Source organism: Schistocerca piceifrons, chromosome 8 (assembly GCF_021461385.2).
Source record: "Schistocerca piceifrons isolate TAMUIC-IGC-003096 chromosome 8, iqSchPice1.1, whole genome shotgun sequence".
In the NCBI taxonomy this organism is placed as follows: Eukaryota; Metazoa; Arthropoda; class Insecta; order Orthoptera; family Acrididae; genus Schistocerca; species Schistocerca piceifrons.
The window spans coordinates 183,391,316-183,412,239 of NC_060145.1; the positions used below are offsets into that span (position 1 = coordinate 183,391,316).

Sequence of the window (20,924 nt, forward strand, 5' to 3'; positions counted from 1 at the left end):
ATTTTCATCTGACCAATTTGTATTCCTAAATATGAGCAGCAATCAAAATTTATAATCTTGGTTGTCACAAATATTTGTTTTTTTTTTTTTTTTTTCAGAATGTGTCATGATATCTGAGGTTGGGGTTACAGTGGAACCTGAGTACATAGCTATTTCTTCTGAATAAGTAGTGAATTTAACATCTATATTGATGTGATAATGTGACAATATTCCTTCATCTCCTTCTGCCTCGTGCTCTCTCATTGGCTGTGTAGAACCAGCAACTGACACACCATACCTGATGGCAAGCTTTGACATCATTGCTGCATGAAACATGCTTCTATTTAGACGTTTGCTGTCTCCTGCAGATATGTATACTGTTGCCGAAAAAGTCATTTCAGTTCCTACTGCAAATGGAATGGCAGTGAGCACAGAAACAGATTTAGTTGCTATCTCTTTTTTGTCACTACTATGAAAATACTTAGGTTTTGCTTTTGCTAATGTGTAATACATCTAGGTAAAATTGATGTTACATCTAGTTCAGTGGAGTTAATTAACAACTATTACTTTTGTGAAAGATTTTTCCAATCAATCCAGACTAACAATTAACAATAATTCATTCTTCAAAAAATAAGAAAAGTGTCTATGTAGTGTCATGGAGCTCATGCTATTAACATCTTTAGCTTGTGTGACAGGAACAACATCAGACAGTCTATATTCCACAGCTGATGAATCCCAGTTGGTCACAGCACATATTTGCCTCACATGAAATAAAAAACAACAACAACAACAACAACAAGGATCAAGTCCTTGTGAAAGAATTAAGTAAGCTAAATAATAGTCTATTAAAACAAATAGTAATCAAATTAGACATTGGCTGTGATAGCACCAGCAGCAGGAATATGAACACTAGTGTCAGCAATTTTGTGATGCTATGTAACCTTTCTTTATTCTTCAAAATAACTCTGCGTATAACCTCAGTTTCCAAAGCTTCATCTGTAAATGTAAGATGACACTTATACTAATCTATTACACTACATAAAAATATTGAAACCAGCAGCAATAGTTTATTTAGTTTATTCTGTGAATGTAAAATGACCCTTTATTTTTCAAATGATAGATCTGGGAAAAATCCTAGTCATATAATAATGTAAATGTGGTATTTAATTTTTACCTAAGTCATTTACTCATGAGGCACTGACATGGGGACATAGAACAAAAATCTTATGCACCTAGTGTCAAAATGCTTTGTGCAAAGATTGTTTAACACTGTATCACAGATAAGAGGATCGATATGACTGTCACAGGAGACACTCAAATTGTAGTCATAAATATGGTCCAAGTACTTTGCTGAAAATATATATCATAAATGAAAGTACAAGATGATCATTTATTTCATTATCACTGAGATTTATAGATCTCACAACAAAATTACAGTGGAACACACATGTCCCATCCACCCGCTGCAGCAGGGATGGAGGTTATGTTTTTTTTTTTTTCTAAAAAAAAACCCAGTGTATCCTGAGTCTTAAAACAGCTCAAGAGAGCTGGTTTCTAAAATATCTGATTATCAGTTTTTTATTCCTATTATTTCCTGTAGTAAACTTAGAAATCAACAAAGTTTGAAAATTTCTGACTCCTTGGGTTTCAAGATACAAAGAATCAAAATATTACATTAAATAGCCAATAGAAGAAAACTTAGTCCATCTACCATTTACTGCTCAAAAAGTGATAAGTGGTTGAACACTACAAAAAAATCACCAACATTCTTCTATCAGTGTTAATTTTTTTTAAACTCTGCTCAAACATCATGTCACAATCAAGGATCATACCACTATTTGGGCATTGTGAACAGTCAGTGCTAAACAGTGAAAACCGATTTTGGAGAACTCTGTTTTCATGTTGATTTCTCAAGAGATACAGGCAGATAAAGGTGTAATGTGTAGACACAGTCAACAGATCAGCTGCTCTCTATTTTTATTGTAAACTATGAATGAATTGCTAAGTTTTAAGTTTTCTCCTTATATGATATCACAAGTTTGTTGTGGCTCCTCCTGTTCTTAATCTTTTAAAGCAAATAGAGCATTGTATTTCACTGATACTGCACTTTGTAAAATACTTCCAGATTAGGGATGGTGCCATTCTGTAAAATGACTAATGTCTGATGATGAAAGTGTGAAAATGATGGGGCAAGTCTTGCATACTGCATGTATCATCTAGTAGACCACACCACATGGTAACAGGTACATTATTATTCTCAGCAATGCTATACCAATTCTTATGCCAAGTGTTTGTTGCTCGTTTCTGTCGGCATTATTATCAAAACAACACTGATTGCTTTTTGCATTTTCTACAATAACATAATATTTCAAAGCAATGGAAATTTTAGGAATAAAAAGTATTCATTTTTAGAAAATGTTAATTTAAAAGCCAAATAATTTAGCACTTCTGCTGTAGCCAATTGATATTTCAGTTTTTTACAAAGTATTAATAAAAAAAAATAAAAAAATCCATGTTTTGACATGGAAGAAAGAAATATCGAAAAATACCATTCATTCAGAATTATAATACCAGTATTGGTTTTAACTGGGCAGTTTATCTCATCCCTACACTTCAATGAAAAACAAAACAGCAGGAAATATTTTTTTCATATGGTTACTTCTAACTAGGATGTTAATTAAAGTAACCATATGTTAATGTTTTACATTACCGTCTGGCATAAAGCTCTGTCCATCACATAGAGGAGTTTATTTGTCAAGAAGTTTCACTACTGTCAACATTACACAGCACAGTGAACACCACACAACGGTCACAGGTTAGTCAATGTTTCACTCAGCTTTCTGTGATCTGATTAAAGGACTCCAGCTCCTAAACTGAAAATCTAAACTAATGGTGCTTCTTCTGTATAGAGCACATCAACAACTATAGATGATTCAGGATTTTTCTGAAATCCAAAAGCATTTTTGTGTTCACATGGACAGTTGCCAAGACTGCTTTGAGGCAACCTGTTGACATTCTAGTGCAATGGAAAAAAATTGTTTTGTGTACCTAAATCTTTCATCATCTGCTGGGCAATGTTCTGGTGGCACAATCGTGATGACAGGTGCTCTGAAGCTAAGCTTGGTAAGGATGACTGAACACCTCTGTCAATCGCATTATATCCTCCACTTCCATGCTGTGACCCTGTTGCTAAAGCAGACAAAAGGTAATATCAAAATATACATTGGTATACACTGTTTGTTCATACTGCTAAACAGGTTATTTTAAAATGAATTGTAACTAAACACTGAATTTATGGTATTTGGATTATAGCCAGAGCAATATGTTTCAGTGTAGAATACCTTGTTATTACTTTTTATGTCATAGTGTTATGAAGTTACATGTGCATTTTGAAATGAAAAAATATGTTCAACTATTGACTGAAAGTTAATGTTGTGGAGAAATAAATATTACATAATTTATAGGACTTTAGATACCCCTTGAATATTCCTATGTACTTCTTTACAGTTCACACAAAGAATTTTATCCCCTTCCTATATTCTGTTGTTCATTCCAAAAATGTGTGCTTTATTTTCTTTGACAGAAATAACACAACAGTGCAGTGAAACGTTTGAACCATGCCCATTAAAAACTGATTAGCACATGTAAAAGTCTAATAGTACAATAAAAAAGTAGTATCTTAAGTTAAGATCATCAACATAAAAGCTATTTTGAGTGAAACATACTATGATAAGTGGTTGTATTATATGTTGATAAGCTGAAAGATTTAACATTTCTGACTGATAAGCTTATGGAGGATTTGGTGAAATAACTTTTGAATTTTATGAAATAACTTTTGAATTTTATTACCCTAACATAGAACTTACTAGCACTAAATGTTGTGCATTATCCAGTGGATGGCATGACAATGCAGTAACTCTTAGTTAGCTTGTCTTGTTTTGCTGATGCTTTTCTCATATTTAAGAGCACTATACAACAATCTGTCCTTTAAAGAAGAGATCTATAATGATTTCTTTTTCTTTTTTTTCATCTGTTCTATGCTGATTTGACATAGTCAGCGATGGCTTCCTCTTCTGTGCAAATCACTTCATCTCAGGAAATCATATGAACCCAGTTTTTACTACCGGTATCATTTTTTTGTATATTTTCCAGTCTGACTTCTTCAAAATTTTTACCCTCTAGGGGACCTTCTAGAGCCATGGAAGTTATTCCCTAATGTCTCAACATACATAAGCAAAGGCTTCTGTGGCTGTTGTCACTATGAATTAAATTCTTCATGGTATGTGACCACACTGTTAATAAGTAAAAACAATTTGGCCAGCATTGTAAATGGCCTTCCTCAGGGTGTTCAGTTGTATTTCACTGTCAGTCTTAACACGTGCTATCACCCTGTTGCTCCCTCCAGTTAGTTTTTTACACACATGTTCCTTTCATCACCAATTCTGTGGAGAACCTCTTCATTTCTTATTTTACAAGACCACTTAATTTCCAGCATTCTTCTGTAAAACTATGTCTCACATGCTTTGATTCTTTCCTTTTTCAATTTTCCCACAATCTATGATTCACTTCCATCCAATTCTGTACTCCATTAGAAACTTCTTTCTCCAGCTAAGGCCTATGTTTGATACTAGTAGACTTACTTTGGCAAAGAATGTGTCACTAATATCCTTTCTGCTGTCCCTTAATATTTTCATGTTTCTTTGGTTTAACTCTCCATCTGTATTCTCTGTGCTGTAAATGGTTCACCCCATTCAGCAGGACCTGTCATTCTTCATAACTTCAGAGTTGACAGCAGTGTGATTGATATCTTTTTACTCTGAATTTTAATCCTACTTCTAAATTTTTCTTTTACTTCCTTTATTGTTTCTTCAATACAGAGGCCAAAAAATAGAGGAGAGAGTCTGCATTCGTGCCTTACATTCATTTTAAACTGAGCACGTCTATTGTGGTCTCCCATTCTAATTATTCCCTCATGTGTCTTATACATTACGTATACCAGAATGAAAAATACTCCTATCATAGCACAAAAAGGTGACTATATCCTGGGCAGAGTTAGGGGTATAAAAGAAGGGAACTAGCTTTTCAACTCATCTGGCAGCTTCAAAGCCTTTTAAATCAAAACATCTTGACATATTCATTCTTTTTTACTTGTTACTATTTGTACACAGGTAAAGTAATATAATGCGTCATGTAGTCCCTTCTTTTTGATCCCTAATTCTGCCTAGGACATATTCACCTTTTTTGTGCTATATCAGAGTATTTTTCACTCTGATTCCCAACCTTTACTGTATTATAATTTTGACATTAGATGGCCATAACTTAGCCTACCAATATAGATTTCTCTTGACTCAGACTGATGACCATTGCTGTTAAGTCCCATAGTGCTCAGAGCCATTTGAACCATTTGTTGACTCAGGTAACGACTGATCTGATACAGGTCTTTTTATTGTCTTTCAAACCATGTTGCTTATACTGTGGCAGTAGATCAAGTTTTCACAAAACAATGGGATGACCATCAATTGCATGTATTTGTCTACCTTATACAAAATTTGAACCAATTTGTACAAGTTTGAAACATAAAGCGGTGCACACAAAAAAAGGAAGTGGTTTTTGCATGTAGAATCTGAATGAAGCTAGGTTTTTGAACGTAGGTTTTCAATTTTATTGTAAGAATCGATTTTTTATTTATTTGATTCATGTTAGACCATTTCCATATGTTCAGATCATGTAAGAACAAATTTTACATTCTTCATTAAGTTTGACATTGAACCATTGTGTCTCGATAATGGATAAGATTATTGGATTAAAAAAAAAAAAAAATTACTTTGTCTATTTATCTACTCTCATGCAGAGTTTGAAATGACTCTTACAAGTTTAAAGTATAGAAGTGGCACACTTAAAACCTCTCAGAAAATCATGTTACTTGCACATTTTTGCAAGTAAAATAGTGCAGATACATACGGTGCCATTAGCTGATAAATACTTTCAGCCAAGTTAAAGTCTTTTGCAAAAGGAGATAATCAATTCACACAATTTGCCTGGCTCCCACTTTGATTCATTGTTCAAACCCTCCTTAATATACTTAAACATAGCTACAATAAGACAGATGTTTGAATCATTGCAAGTCTTCTAAAACTCTGTCATTCTCATTCTAATATTGGATCCCATATCTCCTGTAAACTGGAGTCCTCTTCTTCTTCTGCCACATTAGCGGGTAAGTCATCCCCCTCACTCTCTCCTGTGCTTTTAAAAATGAAATTCCTTTTGCTTTCTTAATATTGACCTCTTTTATTTGCAATTTCCTGAAAGTTGTTTTGACTTCTCTATATCCTGAATATATCCTTACAACAATGATTTCCTTTTCAATTTCTGTACAGTTTTTCTGCACACTTATTTTGCATTAAGTTCCTTGCAAATCCTTTTGGTTCCATACCTAAGCAACTTACTTTACCGCATTCCTTTCCCTTTTTGAATGTTTTCCTTCTTTATGTTTTGTTACCCACAGTTTCCTTGCAATTACCTTTCTTGTAACTATATTTGTCTGTCTAGCTTCTGAGATTCTTAAGGGATGTACTCCTCATCTGGCCTTCTCATGTGATTCTTGAATAGTGTATTTGCTACTGCTAGCTGAAATTTCCATCAGAACTCAATTAGTCTTTTTCCTCTCTCAGTCCTAATACTGAGCCCATATTCTTGATCCAAACTGCCTTCTGTTCCTTCCTCTACTACAGCACTCCAATCCCTCATAATTATTAGATTTTCATTTCCCTTTCCTTACTGACTTACCTATTCTACTCTATCATATACTCTGAGTATCTTGTAATCTTCTGCTTGCGATGCTGGAGTGTGTACTTAAACTACAGTATATAGCATTGGTTTGGTTTCAGTTCTGGTAAGACTAATCCTATCACTGAGCTGTTCACAGTAATTCAGTCATTTTCCCACCTTCCTAATCATAATGAATCCTAATCTCATTATACCATTTTCTGCCACTGTTGATTTTACACTGTACTGACCTGCTCATATAGCTTTATTTTTCTGTTACACCTCATGGACCCCTGCTAAATCTAGCTTTAGCCTTTGCATTAGGATTTTCTAATTTCCCCACCAAATCCCACACTCTGATCAAAGAATGTTATGTTTTCTTTGCTTCATTAATCTTTTTCTTGCTTGGCAGTCCACTCCTGGAGATCAAAATCCCCTGATCCAGAATATTTTGCCAAAGCAAATACTATTATGACACTGTTTCAGTTACAGACCACATATTTAGGACACAATTTTCAATTACAGATCACACATACTCGGGATACATATTTTGTGCCTTTAATACTTGCTTTCCAAAGCCTTCTGTGCCCTCACAGCACTGAACATTTCTGATTCTTCCACCCTTTAGGCACTGTTTGTCACCTGAAGCACAAATAGTTGCCCTGGATGTCTGTCCACTCCTCTGCCCTATTTTGACAGAGACACTGGCAGAATAATGACGGCTCCTTATACTGGCAGTCTTTGCCACCATTGCTCTTGGTTTTCATTCAAAATCTAAATGGTGGCTGGAATTGGACCAGGGACACAGGGCACTTGCATCAGTAGTCAAAGATGCTACTCTATGTCACTGTTACTATGATTTCCTACAGAGCTGACACTGCACTATGATTCTTCTTCTTCTGAGGTTATCTCATTTGATCTCATTAAAAACTTTGTTGGCTGTTGCTATTTACAATGCACAATTACTGACTGGGCTAAGAATACATTTTGTTCCATCTTCCTACGTAAGTAAAAGTGAATGGTTAGGATTTCAGTAAATAGTATAGCAAAAGGCTGTGGAGTTATTTGATGCGTCTGACACTTCAAGACAACTCTATATATATCAATTGTGTAGGTTTGGAATACTAATTTTTACAATCTACTAAGAGTCACATATGTGAAATCTTCATTTAAAAGAGTTCCAGGAAAGAGAGTGAAAACCATGATGGAGAATGTAATTTAGCTCTTCACATCTAAGTCTTCAAATCTGAGGTGTTAACAGATGACAATGATAAGGCCTTAGAAACACACCAGTCTTCTCCATCTGGTTCTGGCTGCTCACACCTTACAACTTTAAAACCTGATATATCATTGGTCAAGCTTTTCACTTTTCTATATGTTTCCACAGAAGCTGACAATATCTGCATTTATACTTTTAAATTTTAGTCTAAATTTCAGTCCCTGTATATGTATGTCTCATATAGTAAATGTAAGGTTTCATATTTTGATTAACACATATTTTTATTCATTGGATGATATTTAAAGTAGTCAATGTTTACTTTTAGTTTTTTATATTAATATTTTATTTAGTCATTATATAGTATGGGCACATACATAATGAGTTACACATGTTCATCAAGTTAACTTTGAAATGAAATATATGTACCTGAGTTGTTCTGTTGATTGTAATAAGTGCTAGGATTTTCTCCATAAAGAAGAGAGCCACTTTCATATATATTTTCCTCCTGCGGATTGTCACTATATGGGCTTTTACTAGCAGGCTTGTGTTGGAAAGATTGATCACTGTGGTTGCTGCTGCTTCTCCCTTGGTTGCAGTTAAATCCTTGAGGAAAATTTGGTACCTAAGAAATTAACAAATTTATTTTCGTATTATAAATATTTGCAAAATGAAATTTCAAAGAAGCAGAGTAGGACTTAACAGAATGAAGAGAAAAGGAATGAGATGGTGAGAAGTAGTGGAAGGGAAGCCCATGCAAGAGACCAGAGAAATACTAAGATGGTATGAGAATGTTAAAAGAGTGTGAGGTGACAGGATATCAAAATAGGCCCTGCAAATGATAATTGGTGTAGATGGGGGGTTAAGAGACCTAGAGCAAGAACAGGAGACAAATGGATTGTTGGATGTGATGGGACAGGGTGGAGCATAGATAGGAAAAGATGGAGAGACTTATGTTCTAAAAAGACCCAGCCAAGTGTAGGAAACTGTAAAAGAAGAAGAAGAAGAAGATGATGATGATGATGAATGTCTGCATAATGAGAATACAGTTAGTAAGAATGTCAGTAGAATGAATACTTGAAGACCACTTCCACTATGAGCAAAATAAAAAAAATATAAATATTAGATGAAACAAATTACATATCCTGATATTAGAGTGAACATTTAAACGTTGGTATTAGAGACAAAAGGAACAGTTTCAAATGCCATCATATACAGGGCGACTATAATTAATGTTCCAGTTTCAAAAATGATGTTAAAAATAACCACTGCTCAGAATGACATCGTATTTGAATGGAATATTATTAAAGAAGGGAGAAATATTATGGGAAAAAATTAATGAAAGTTTTACCACTAGCTGGTGCTGTAAGTATCAGGAAATGCAAAATGAAAGACTCGAGGTATGCAGCTGTGCCTCAGTTTGCACCTGAGACATTTCACATGATTGTCTCAATGCAGGATCACACGCTTCTGATAAAGCTCTTTTACAAGAACACTGACTGTGTGCCAGTAGCTCTGCAGAAGTTCCAGACACTCAAGGTGTTGGTCAGATGTCTACCAAAGATCAAGAAAAAATGACCGCAAAATTAAAAAAGATAGATTCCTTTGACACGAAACATGACAAGGGAGCAAACCACTTGATCTGATGTCAGTAGAAGATGTGGTCACAACACTGCAGGAGGGATCAGGCAGGTGGTGTGCAAACATGCAGTGCAAGGGGACCTAGCTGAACTTTGGACATTCAAAAAATCCTATAAAACGTCCTGAATTGCTATCCACACAAAGTTACTCATGTTCAAGAATTGTTTCATGCTGACCTGCCAATAAGATAAACATTTGTTCTATAATTTGTTGCTCGCATAGAAGTGAACAATGAATGCCCTTGGAACATCCTGTGGACAGACAAAGACGATTTCCATCTCCAAACACATGTTAATACACAGAATCGTAGAATATGGGAATGGAAAATCTGCTCGCACATCAACTAGTGCCACTTCATTCTGCAAAGGTAACTGTGTTGTGTGAGTTGACAGCACTGTTTATCGTAAGGCCACATTTTTTCGAGGAAGTGTGTCCTGCAAGTCCTTTTATATGTACCATCACTAGTAAATGCTTTGAGAGTCTTTTGCACACCAATGACATTCCAGCCCTTTAATAGGGTGGATCTGTGGGTAGGCTCATTTTTATGGAAGACGGCATTCCTCCACACATTACATAGCCACTGAAGCAACAGCTGTAGAGGCATTCTGGAAATACTAATGTTATCAGCTGTCACAGTCTGGCAGTCCAGATCACCTAAGACTCCTGGGTGTTTGGTTATATGAAAGATGCTGTGTTCAGTGTTCTGATTATAAATGTAGCTCAACTGAAAGCACACATTGTGCAATGCATTCTGGACATGTCCCCTGAGACACTCAGCTTTGTTGTGAGACATGCTGTTTCTCATTTTCAGCTTGTGGTGGTGGTGGTGGTGGTGGTTAGTGTTTAACGTCCCGTCGACAACGAGGTCATTAGAGACGGAGCGCAAGCTCGGGTTAGGGAAGGATTGGGAAGGAAATCGGCCGTGCCCTTTCAAAGGAACCATCCCGGCATTTGCCTGAAACGATTTAGGGAAATCACGGAAAACCTAAATCAGGATGGCCGGAGACGGGATTGAACCGTCGTCCTCCCGAATGCGAGTCCAGTGTGCTAACCACTGCGCCACCTCGCTCGGTAGCTTGTGGTAGAAAATGGTGGACAGTATACTGAACATCTTGTGCCAGTCTCCCAACAATTAAAAACCAATTTCGTTTTGCTTTTTATGCAGATTTGGCCTCAGGGCAGTTCAGTTAAAAACCAGTTTTTCCCATCCTGTGTGATACAAACTTGCCCTGGTGCATAGGCTCACCCAAAAAACAGTGTACAATTGTTGAAAACAAACCTGTGCAGTCATGCACATTGCACAGTATGGCTGGTTTAACATGCAGTTCAGACCATAGTTATCGTAGTGTGATTCATTTGTCATTTATAGCTGAACCCATTTAGTTTATGACACTTACAGTGCCATCTAGTGGGGATATCTTTGTTAACCCATTTTATTTTTTTTTGTTCCGTAACATTTTCCCTTTTTTGCCAATATTCTGTTCAAATTTGATGCCATTCTGAGCATCAGTTCTTTTTTTTACAATGTTTTGAAACTGGAGCTTTAATTATAATCACCCTGCATATGGTGCAAATACAGTGGAGTCACATGGTTTGTTTTTGTACTGCATGAAAGATAAATAACTATTAGAAAAGATGTACAATTTTTATAAGTTTTTAAACATTTGGTAATTATTTTTACACAATCGCAAGGCAAAAGTGCTTCAAAATGTTCTCAGTACCTTCAAATTGCGTAGTGTAGAAAAGTTGTTCATAACGTTCAGTGAGCACTTTTAAATAGTTGAAACATGATACATCCATGATCTAATAGTAGAGCTTAATTTTGTGAAGATATCAGGACTATTTAATAGTAAGGTGCAATACAAACACGTAATTCTACTTATGTAGGACTATTTCTCAATATAATTCTGATGTCTGCCTGACTTTTATCATAATGGTACAACAGTGTTTGCACCCCATACTCGTACAATTCTCTTTACTGTATGGAAAGGTATATTTTAACAGCCATTTCCACTTCTTCAGCAGTATGCTAGCTCTAGAGAAATAACTTCATAAAAATGTGGAAGATCATGATGTAAGACAATATTTTTCTGTTTTAATGAGAGCTGTGTTTAGGCCATAGTGTATGGTTATACATCACTATAAGACAATGAAATCTTGCAAAATAAGATTCATTAACTATAGCCTGAAGTCTACTAACAAAATGTTACAGTCTTTCCAAATCTCTCAAGTTATGTATTGAGAGATTTTTCTGTCTAGCATAAACTTACAGGTGATAATGGGTATAACCATGCCGCTGATTGCTGTTTTGTCTCAGGAATCAAATAAGAAGATCAAATGTCACATCTTATAGCTATATATGTCTTGTACTTCCTTGTTGTTACATGTCAAGATGACAAAATGACTAGCAACATGGAGCTTTTCACAATCTCAGAAAGTAACTTTGAAACTCATGTCATATAATTGTTTCTCAAAGGGTTTCAGTCCTCCACTGAAGAGTCCAGTAAATGAAGTCATCCTATAATTTTTTGTTGCAGGAGCCAACACATCATTGATTACTGAAGGTTAGACTGAATATTGTTTATCCTCAAAATCTTGAAAGATCTCACCTGTCTATCTCACTGGATGATTACTGGTCCCTACTCTCATATTTATTGCTGTCAAAAGCCAAATTACAGTTATATTTCTCTCATCCTGTTGGCTGTTCAGCCTTTCAACATTCCAATTGGACCACAGAAGAAATACGCTACCACTGTGGCCACATGTTGTGTGGGCTGTGTTGTGAGAGGTGCTCAGAAGTTGCATGTGCAGCTTGTATGAACAAAGTTTAAAAAGAAATGAGAGCTAGGCATGACTATAAATGTATTCTTCCAGTTCACTTCTGTTCACTCTTGACAATCAGTTTTTTGAGTTTCATCAGTCTCCATTAGTAACAACATTGACAACATAACAGATCGCACCACACCTGAAGGGCATTGTCTTGGATATTCTAGGCGAGTCTATGATGTTATATGCTGCATGCTTGCAGTGGCATGGCACATTTAAATATGTGCATGGGAAAAGGGGGTTCATAACTGGATCTCAAGACTACTTACACAAGTCAAAGAAACAAATTTGAGTTGCATTTTTATGTCTTGTGAATAATATACATTGATGCAGAAATAAAGACAATGAACACTAGATGGTTTAAAGAATTTCATTCTGACTTAGGTAAGAGTATGCTTTTTTAAAGTGTCTTGTACTCATTTTCAAAGCTAAAACAACTTCAGACACCCATATACTGTACAGCAAGGATTGCAGATTACTATACTTGGAGATACACAGCACAATGAGTGTCTGTTCATTTTATGTGGCATGATGTGCATTACTAATTTGATGGAGTAGTTAAAAGTGGTGACTACCTTCACATGTACCAAACAGCAGTCAATGAAGTAAGTGGCAGATTTTGCAGGCCAAAGTGTATCTATAAAGTTTACGGTTTCTTTAAGAGTTCATATTTAATACTAATTTTTGTTGTTTCTAGGTCCCAAAAAAATTCAACTCTACAAATGACACAGAGACAAGAACAGAGACAAATTTAAAAACAACTTTTGAAATCTGATGTTAAAATGTGACCATTGACCACCATCTGGCCTCAGCAGCCACAGACTGTGGTCATGTGTGTGTGAGTTGCATTTGCATGTGCATATGTCTGTGTCTGTTGTCTATTTCCAATGAAGGCTTTGTTGGCTGAAAGCTCACTTTCTGATGGTCTTTTGGGGTTGTGACTATCTGTGATTCAGTCTCTTTGCTATATGGTGAGTTGCAACTATCCTTTTCATAATTTGACCATTGATATTGACATACTGATTCTGATGCTTACTGTATCAGAATTGTAAGACTTTATTTTCATTATTTTTTCTTAATCCAGTGTTTATAATGCAAGTCACACTATTCAATGAATAACTATTTGCTGTTATGTCATGACCATTGTGTCATATGAAGAGTAATGTCTGCAGTACACTTTCTTGCGGAGGGAGGGAGTGTGTAAAACAGTGATGAAGGTGGTGTAATATAGGTCAAATTGTTGTTATGTAATAGTATTGATATACTTAATATTTTAGTGAATGTCTTCTAAATGCTTACCGGAGGAGGATGTTGTGGTGGGGGCAGCATAGCGTATCGCCCACTGCTGTTTCCATAATCTCCTTTTCCTGTGGAGTTGGCCCCACTTCCTCCCTGCTGCGGATTCCAGTTTGATGAGTAACCATTGCTGCCACAACTGCTGCCTCCTCTTACAGGAGGCACTGGTGGACCATGCCCTGAACTACCTCCTATAACCAAAGATGTCAAATGAGAAGTGAAGTTATAGTATTGGTCTCTGTTCAACTGACTGGCTTTAAATGAGACAGTTTAATATTTACTCAAAATGGAGTGCCTTAAATAATGGATAATGGGGGTCAGAAGGCAGAACACTATTAAGAAGGGATCTTTGTTTTCCATTAGTATTTAACTAAAACCATTTTGAGTGTTTCCTTGGTTTGACAATGTGCCGATAATAGAAATATTCCCTTTGATTACAATATATCCCTTTTATGTAGCAAGACAACACTAAATTCATGCATGAAAGAGAGTGCAGCTCCTCAGTCTTTGTATATTGTGAAGCAGAGAATAATAAACATAAAACAGAACAGTGAAGTAAATTACTTCATTTGGGAATGTGTGAATACTGAGATCCTGTGACAGAAAGTATCTGTTTGGATTCTAAAAATTCAACTACACCTCATTTCATGGCATACTCTAGTAATTACTTTCTGTCACTAGTTGTTCATGTATTTGCCTGAAATTTAAGCATTAGCAAGAAAGCAGCAAAGGGACAGTGCATCTGCAAAACTAGTAGTTTGCATAAAGTAATGCAGTTTCTATTATGATGTAATTAGATTATATTAAATATTATTTATAGATTTAATTCAAGTAGAATTGTGTAATTCTAAGTAATAGCTAATGTAGCATGCTGTTCCATGTTATGTCATTAATTATTGTCTCAAATCACTCCATGTCCTTGAAGATTCTGCTTTATACAAGCTCTTGAGAATGAGAATCACCAGAAAATTTTGTTTTAACAACTTCAGTAATATTCATCATTTGGATTTGCAGCTCCTTATGTTTACCGTGTTTGCAGTTAAAATTGTTGGATGTAAGGTCAGCCAGTTATGCCAGTTTTATGTAATCTGTAATGTGAGCATTTTTATTAAATGATTATAAAACTAATTTTGTAATCATTTAGGAAAAATGTTCACATTACAGATTAAATAAACTAGAAATCCACTGATGATGGCTCATTGGTGCTGGAACATGTTTGGGAACTCGGAAAAAACAGTGTTTTGCATTACTGGCAATTTCAGTAATTATAAATGAGTGAGATGGCATTTTGTTGAAGCACTGGAATCATTTTGGAGGAATGGGGTTCAACACTCGACCCAAGCCATTCATATTTAGCCTTCCCTAAATCATTTAAGATAATCACAGGGATGGTTCTTTTGAAAAGGGCACAGCCAATTTTCTTCCCCATCCCTTTCCAATTTGAAAACGTGCTTCATCTCTAAAGACTCAGTGACTGGACATTAAATGCTAAACTTGCTTTTTGTTAATAATTACCTCCACTTCCATCAGTAGGGTGCAGTTGTCCCACAGGAGTGCCTTCTCTCGAGCAGTTACTACGTTTGCCTAATAGAGGACTGTTTGGATTATATCCTGGTTGATGAGAGTGAAAACTGGGAGAAACTCCACGATTTGTAGAGTTTGTTGTTTGAGTAGGTGCCTGGAAACATACAAATTAGGCAAAAAATAAAATTTTCAGTTTATTTGAGTGTGCTGGTACATTCTGTTAAAACAGCAAATACATATTGCATTATAATGCAGATTACCTGTACATACATATTAGTTATGATATTTGGCAGTTATTAAAGGGCAATTAGAAATCATAAAGGCAAACTAGGAAGTCATTCTAAAGAGAGGTCGGAACAAAATATTATGTCCTGAAGTGAGACCACATTTATAATGTGATACTGAAAATTACCATGTGACAGTGCCATTCAGTTTACAATAGATGTTCAGAGTGGACTCTGTGAGATGCAGTGCATCCACTTACACATGACATGACACACCATCTCACTTGTTTGGATAGGCCATCCATTCTGTCGGTTTACGGTATCACGTGTTGCATAAAGATATTGCTTTTGTCTGTCTATCAACTATTATATTAATATATAAGAACTTCCAAGTGGATTCACAAGCAAAACTTAAGGTTATTTAAGTCTTGAGATCAGGTGGGCCATACACAAAAAGGCTGATCACTTATGGAGCTACTGAAATATCGTTGAATGATAACACAGTAATGGGCTAGCTCTACATCGTGTATCAGCCACATGATGAGATACACTACCAGTAGCACATCCCCAAACACAACGGATAATGTGTTCTGCAGGAATTTCAGTTACATTTGTCCATTAGGGCAACCTGGGAAAACAACTAGTCCAAGTAGATGGTTACCAATAGCACATACCCCAAATTCACTGATGATAATGATACAATCATAGTGCAATATTTTATTGGAGCTCACAGATGACAGTTGTCCGAGATGGTAATGCCATCCCAAACAAATGTTTGCTCAATGAAAAGCATTGATAACAAAAGGACCAGAATGTCAGTACTACAAACATGAAGGTTAGAATTGTTTGCACAAATGGTTAAAAATGGATGAAAAAATTTTACAAGTTGAGTGGTACACTTTATAGCAGCAATATACCTTACAAATCGGTGTGGGCTTCTACCTTTTTCCAATTAATTGGCAGCTTGTAAATACTGTTTAAGCTCATTCGTCATATAGAAAACATTCTGTTATGTGGGTACACTGCCAAGAGTTCAACCAAAACCAATCGTGAATCTTTTAATCCTTTCTCTGCCAGGAGGGGCCTAAGGAAGTTTGTCCCTGTAAGTTCTCTTCACCCCTTACAACACTCTGTAATGGGACACCCTTTTCAAAATAACTTTTTTTTAAGGAGTAGCTGATACCAGGATTAATCCCAAATCTGGTACAGGTGAACATTTTCGGCTGTTTCACTGAAAGAATTTAATTTGATTTTGTATATGATGCATGGTATTTCAAACTAAACTGTACAAAAAAATTAATTTGTTACACTCTGTATGTACGGTTAATATTTTTCTTCTTTTAGAAATATCTGGCTAACTTAAAATCATGTTATTAATTACACAATCTAATACTAATTATTAAATTTGTTTCTGGATTCATTTATTAAATGTTGTTGTAACTTGGTGATGATTCTTCTTTTGTCAAGACAGTATGTAAACTCTTTCGCTTTGTAAACTCTTTGCAATATTGTGTATACTGCAGAATGTGGGTAGTAGTGGGCATGTCTCTGATGAAAGGAAAACTGTTTTTTAATTTTGCCTACAACAATATAATTGATGGTTTTATGGAAATGCAGATTGACAAGTCAATGTGGTATAGATGAATGGGATAAAATAAAAATATATTTAAAAACAAAGATGATGTGACTTAGCATACGAAAGCGCTGGCAGGTCGATAGAAACACAAACAAACACATACATACACACAAAATTCTAGCTTTCGCAACCAATGGTTGCTTTGTCAGGAAAGAGGCAAGGAGAGGGAAAGACGAAAGGATGTGGGTTTTAAGGGAGAGGGTAAGGAGTCATTCCAATCCCAGGAGTGGAAAGACTTACCTTAGGGGGAAAAAAGGACAGGTATACACTCGCACACACACACACATATCCATCCGCACATACACAGACACAAGCAGACATTTGTAAAGGCAAAGAGTTTGGGCAGAGATGTCAGTCGAGGCGGAAGTACAGAGGCAAACATGTTGTTGAAAGACAGGTGAGGTATGAGCGGCGGCAACTTGAAATTAGCAGAAGTTGAGGCCTGGCGGGTAACGAGAAGAGAGGATATACTGAAGGGCAAGTTCCCATCTCCGGAGTTCTGACAGGTTGGTGTTAGTGGGAAGTATCTAGATAGAGGATAATGGAGATACTGTTGCTTGCTGGTGGGTTTGATGTGGACGGACGTGTGAAGCTGGCCATTGGACAGATGGAGGTCAACGTCAAGGAAAGTGGCATGGGATTTGGAGTAGGACCAGGTGAATCTGATTGAACCAAAGGAGTTGAGGTTGGAGAGGAAATTCTGGAGTTCTTCTTCACTGTGAGTCCAGATCATGAAGATGTCATCAATAAATCTGTACCAAACTTTGGGTTGGCAGGCCTGGGTAACAAAGAAGGCTTCCTCTAAGCGACCCATGAATAGGTTGGCATACGAGGGGGCCATCCTGGTACCCATGGCTGTTCCCTTTAATTGTTGGTATGTCTGGCCTTCAAAAGTGAAGAAGTTGTGGGTCAGCTCAAAATTGTCTGTACAATATCAGCAACATCTATGAATTTCCTCTTCAGGCTGTACATGCTTCTATACCATTTTCTCAGAAAGTTTTAATCATCCAGAACCTACCCTTTTGTTTTTCAGCATCTGTTAGCTCCCACACCCGCTTACCATGGTGCAGAAACCTTTCATTTAAATTATCACAAAACATGATATTTTTGTATGTTCTAAGGACAACAATGTAATAAAACTTCATTAAATTTCAGGTATTCAAGATTAACTTCTACATAAACTGTTATTAACATATTGCATACTGAACCATCAGATTTCTTATTTTTCTTCATTTGGCATGTTCTACTCTCTTTCAGCATTTTTTTTTCTCTGCCAAGGCAAAATCTTTTGCAAGTATTCAGTGCTCATATTATATCTTTTTTCCACACACCACAAAATCAATTATGTACATTCTTTTGCAAGTGAAATAAAAATATTAACACGGCTTTCACAAGAAGTCTTTATGATTGTTGCAAATGGTATTCACTTTGGATAACATACTTTTATCTGTCTCTCTGGTTTTGTAGGTCCATTCTTATGTGCATTATGTTGATGACTGATCGACCCATCTTCCAGTTAGTGAGGGTATTAACTTTGCTCACAGCCTGGGCGCCAGTCAGACTGTGAGGTACTGTTGGTGATGTACTGCTGTTTACAGTTGCACTTAACTTTTAACATCTAAAATCTTGGAGAGACATTTACTTCCCATTGAACCATGCCAACATTCTGTGAAATATACATACCTCAACAAAACTTTGGAATATCATAGAGTTTACTACAATGACTTCTTATTGTACACCCAATGAGGTTTGTAAAAATAAACATAACTCCTGCTGAAAACAAGAACAACTTTCGTTAACTTAAAAACAAAAATAGTGAAAATCTTTATCACATGATGATGATCATAAGTCTTCAGTAGTGTCCTCTCCACATCTGGATGAGTTCTTCCAGTCTATGAGGCATGATTTGGATGAGACCATCAAGTTTGTCTGGGGGCATGAGGTCCCACTCCTCAATGGCAGCTTCACTGAGGTTCTGAAGATTGTATTGTGGATTCAGATGTTGTGCATTAGTAACCTTCAACAGGTTTCATGTGTGCTCTATTGCATTCACGTCTGGGGACTGTGCTGACCAATGCATTTGGTTAATGTTGCATCTTTCAAGATACCCAGACAGAGCTGATGCCTCTACTGTCATAGGCTACATTTTATGATAGCATTCCAAAATTTGTTGAGCAGTGTACATCCCATGGGTATTACAGACTCATAGATGAGATGACTGGCTAGATCTTAATGTCTTGAGTGCTACATCGTAAACCTTGTTTAAATTGAAAACCTTTTTATTATATTTTATTACATGCTTATTCCAGTATTAACTTCATTAACATCACTCTCATCTTCCTCTTAATAGATACTGGTGTCAAGAAAGAGAAATTTTTGCAGCAAGCTAATTTTCCTTACATCCCAACAAACACTGCTATATGTATCCCTTCCACGGTGCCTAGATACCAGTTTGATACAAACAGAACCTAAAAAATGCATGTATGCTGGCACAGCAATATTCATTTCCTTCTGTTCTTTGACCCAACCCCCACCCAAGATTTTCAACTGGCGGTCAATTGGATTAGCTCCACTTTGTCCCCAAATACGTACAAATAGCTTGTAGATCACAGACATCTCATTATTTGTTACATTCATTACCTTCCTTTGCTCAGTGTTGTTCTCGAATATTTTCTGAGACGCATGCACTAACAACCGCAACCAAAGGTAAGTGTGACAAGAAAAATTCTATGAAGGGCAGAAACTATAAGCATTTTCAGGCACCATAAACACACTGCTATCATTAGCTAAGAAGGAGCTGAATAGATGTTATAGAAGGGTGAAAGGTTCAGTGTTAATGATAATTATCTATCAATATACAATTTCTGTTGCTGAGATGTCAACAGAAAGTGTAACAGGCTAATACATTTCTTTTCTGAGTTTTCCTCTTATTGTAATTAAGCACCTTATCTTTTTAAAAAATTAAAATATTCAGTTTATGTGATATTTATATAACAGCCTGTCTTTGGATGCTTTCACAGTAGTCATAGTTATGAACTGTCATTTCATTCATTACTAAAATCGAATGATACATTTAACTTACTTATTAAAGAAATGTAACAAAGAGAAAAAATGATGTCGAAATTTCTCACAGATGTATATTTCTGCTAAGAACCTCATCTCTCACTTACAGTATCATTTATGTAAACAATTATTTTCTAGATGTTTGCTGGTGATGATACTTACTTGACCTGGAAGAAGCCTCGTGCTGGCAGAAGGAGGGGAGTGCTCTGGTGGAGGTGGCAAGAATTCGGACCAGTTAGGCAGCAACTCATTCCCACGATGTGACACTGGTAACTTGTTAGCTTGAAGTCTGTTGTCATCTGCATTACAAAAGTGCAATGAATTTTACTGCTACAAGATGAAGTAGTATGATATTTTTTGCTGAAATATTATCAGTAATAGTCAACTATTGCCATTGAATTCCTTAGGAATGCTCACAACTCAATAACTACCTTTTCCTCAGGCTATGTCAAACTGTGCCACATAATATGAGTAATGTGTTGTGCTAATATGGGAATCATTGTAAAAATACTGAGAGGTACTGGAGAGAAATGAATGCAGATGTAGGGTATAACAAGTTGAAGTGTACGACAAATGGATATATATTGATTTTAAGCTAATAACAAATGAGACACACTTCCCAAATGACAAAAGAACTTTTAATTTGAATTTGAAAATAGTTTTATACTGACAAATAGTTTTAGCAACAATATTCACATAATTCAGTTTGTTTATGCCAAAGACTGGAAGAAATTAATTTGTGTTAGTGGTGTAG

General features: G+C 36.0%; 1 protein-coding gene across 1 annotated transcript in view; it reads right to left on the bottom strand.

Annotated features, from left to right (window-relative positions):
* The window catches only part of LOC124712171 (protein sax-3-like), an 89,837-nt gene that overhangs the window by 22,341 nt on the left and 46,572 nt on the right, over positions 1-20,924 (bottom strand). The window contains exons 15-19 of the mRNA XM_047242466.1: positions 20,333-20,469; positions 15,239-15,401; positions 13,727-13,914; positions 8,390-8,585; positions 3,028-3,168 (exon numbers count right to left, since the gene is read on the bottom strand). Of these exons, the coding sequence (XP_047098422.1) occupies positions 3,028-3,168; positions 8,390-8,585; positions 13,727-13,914; positions 15,239-15,401; positions 20,333-20,469 (825 nt within the window). The remainder of the gene's footprint in view (positions 1-3,027; positions 3,169-8,389; positions 8,586-13,726; positions 13,915-15,238; positions 15,402-20,332; positions 20,470-20,924) is intronic.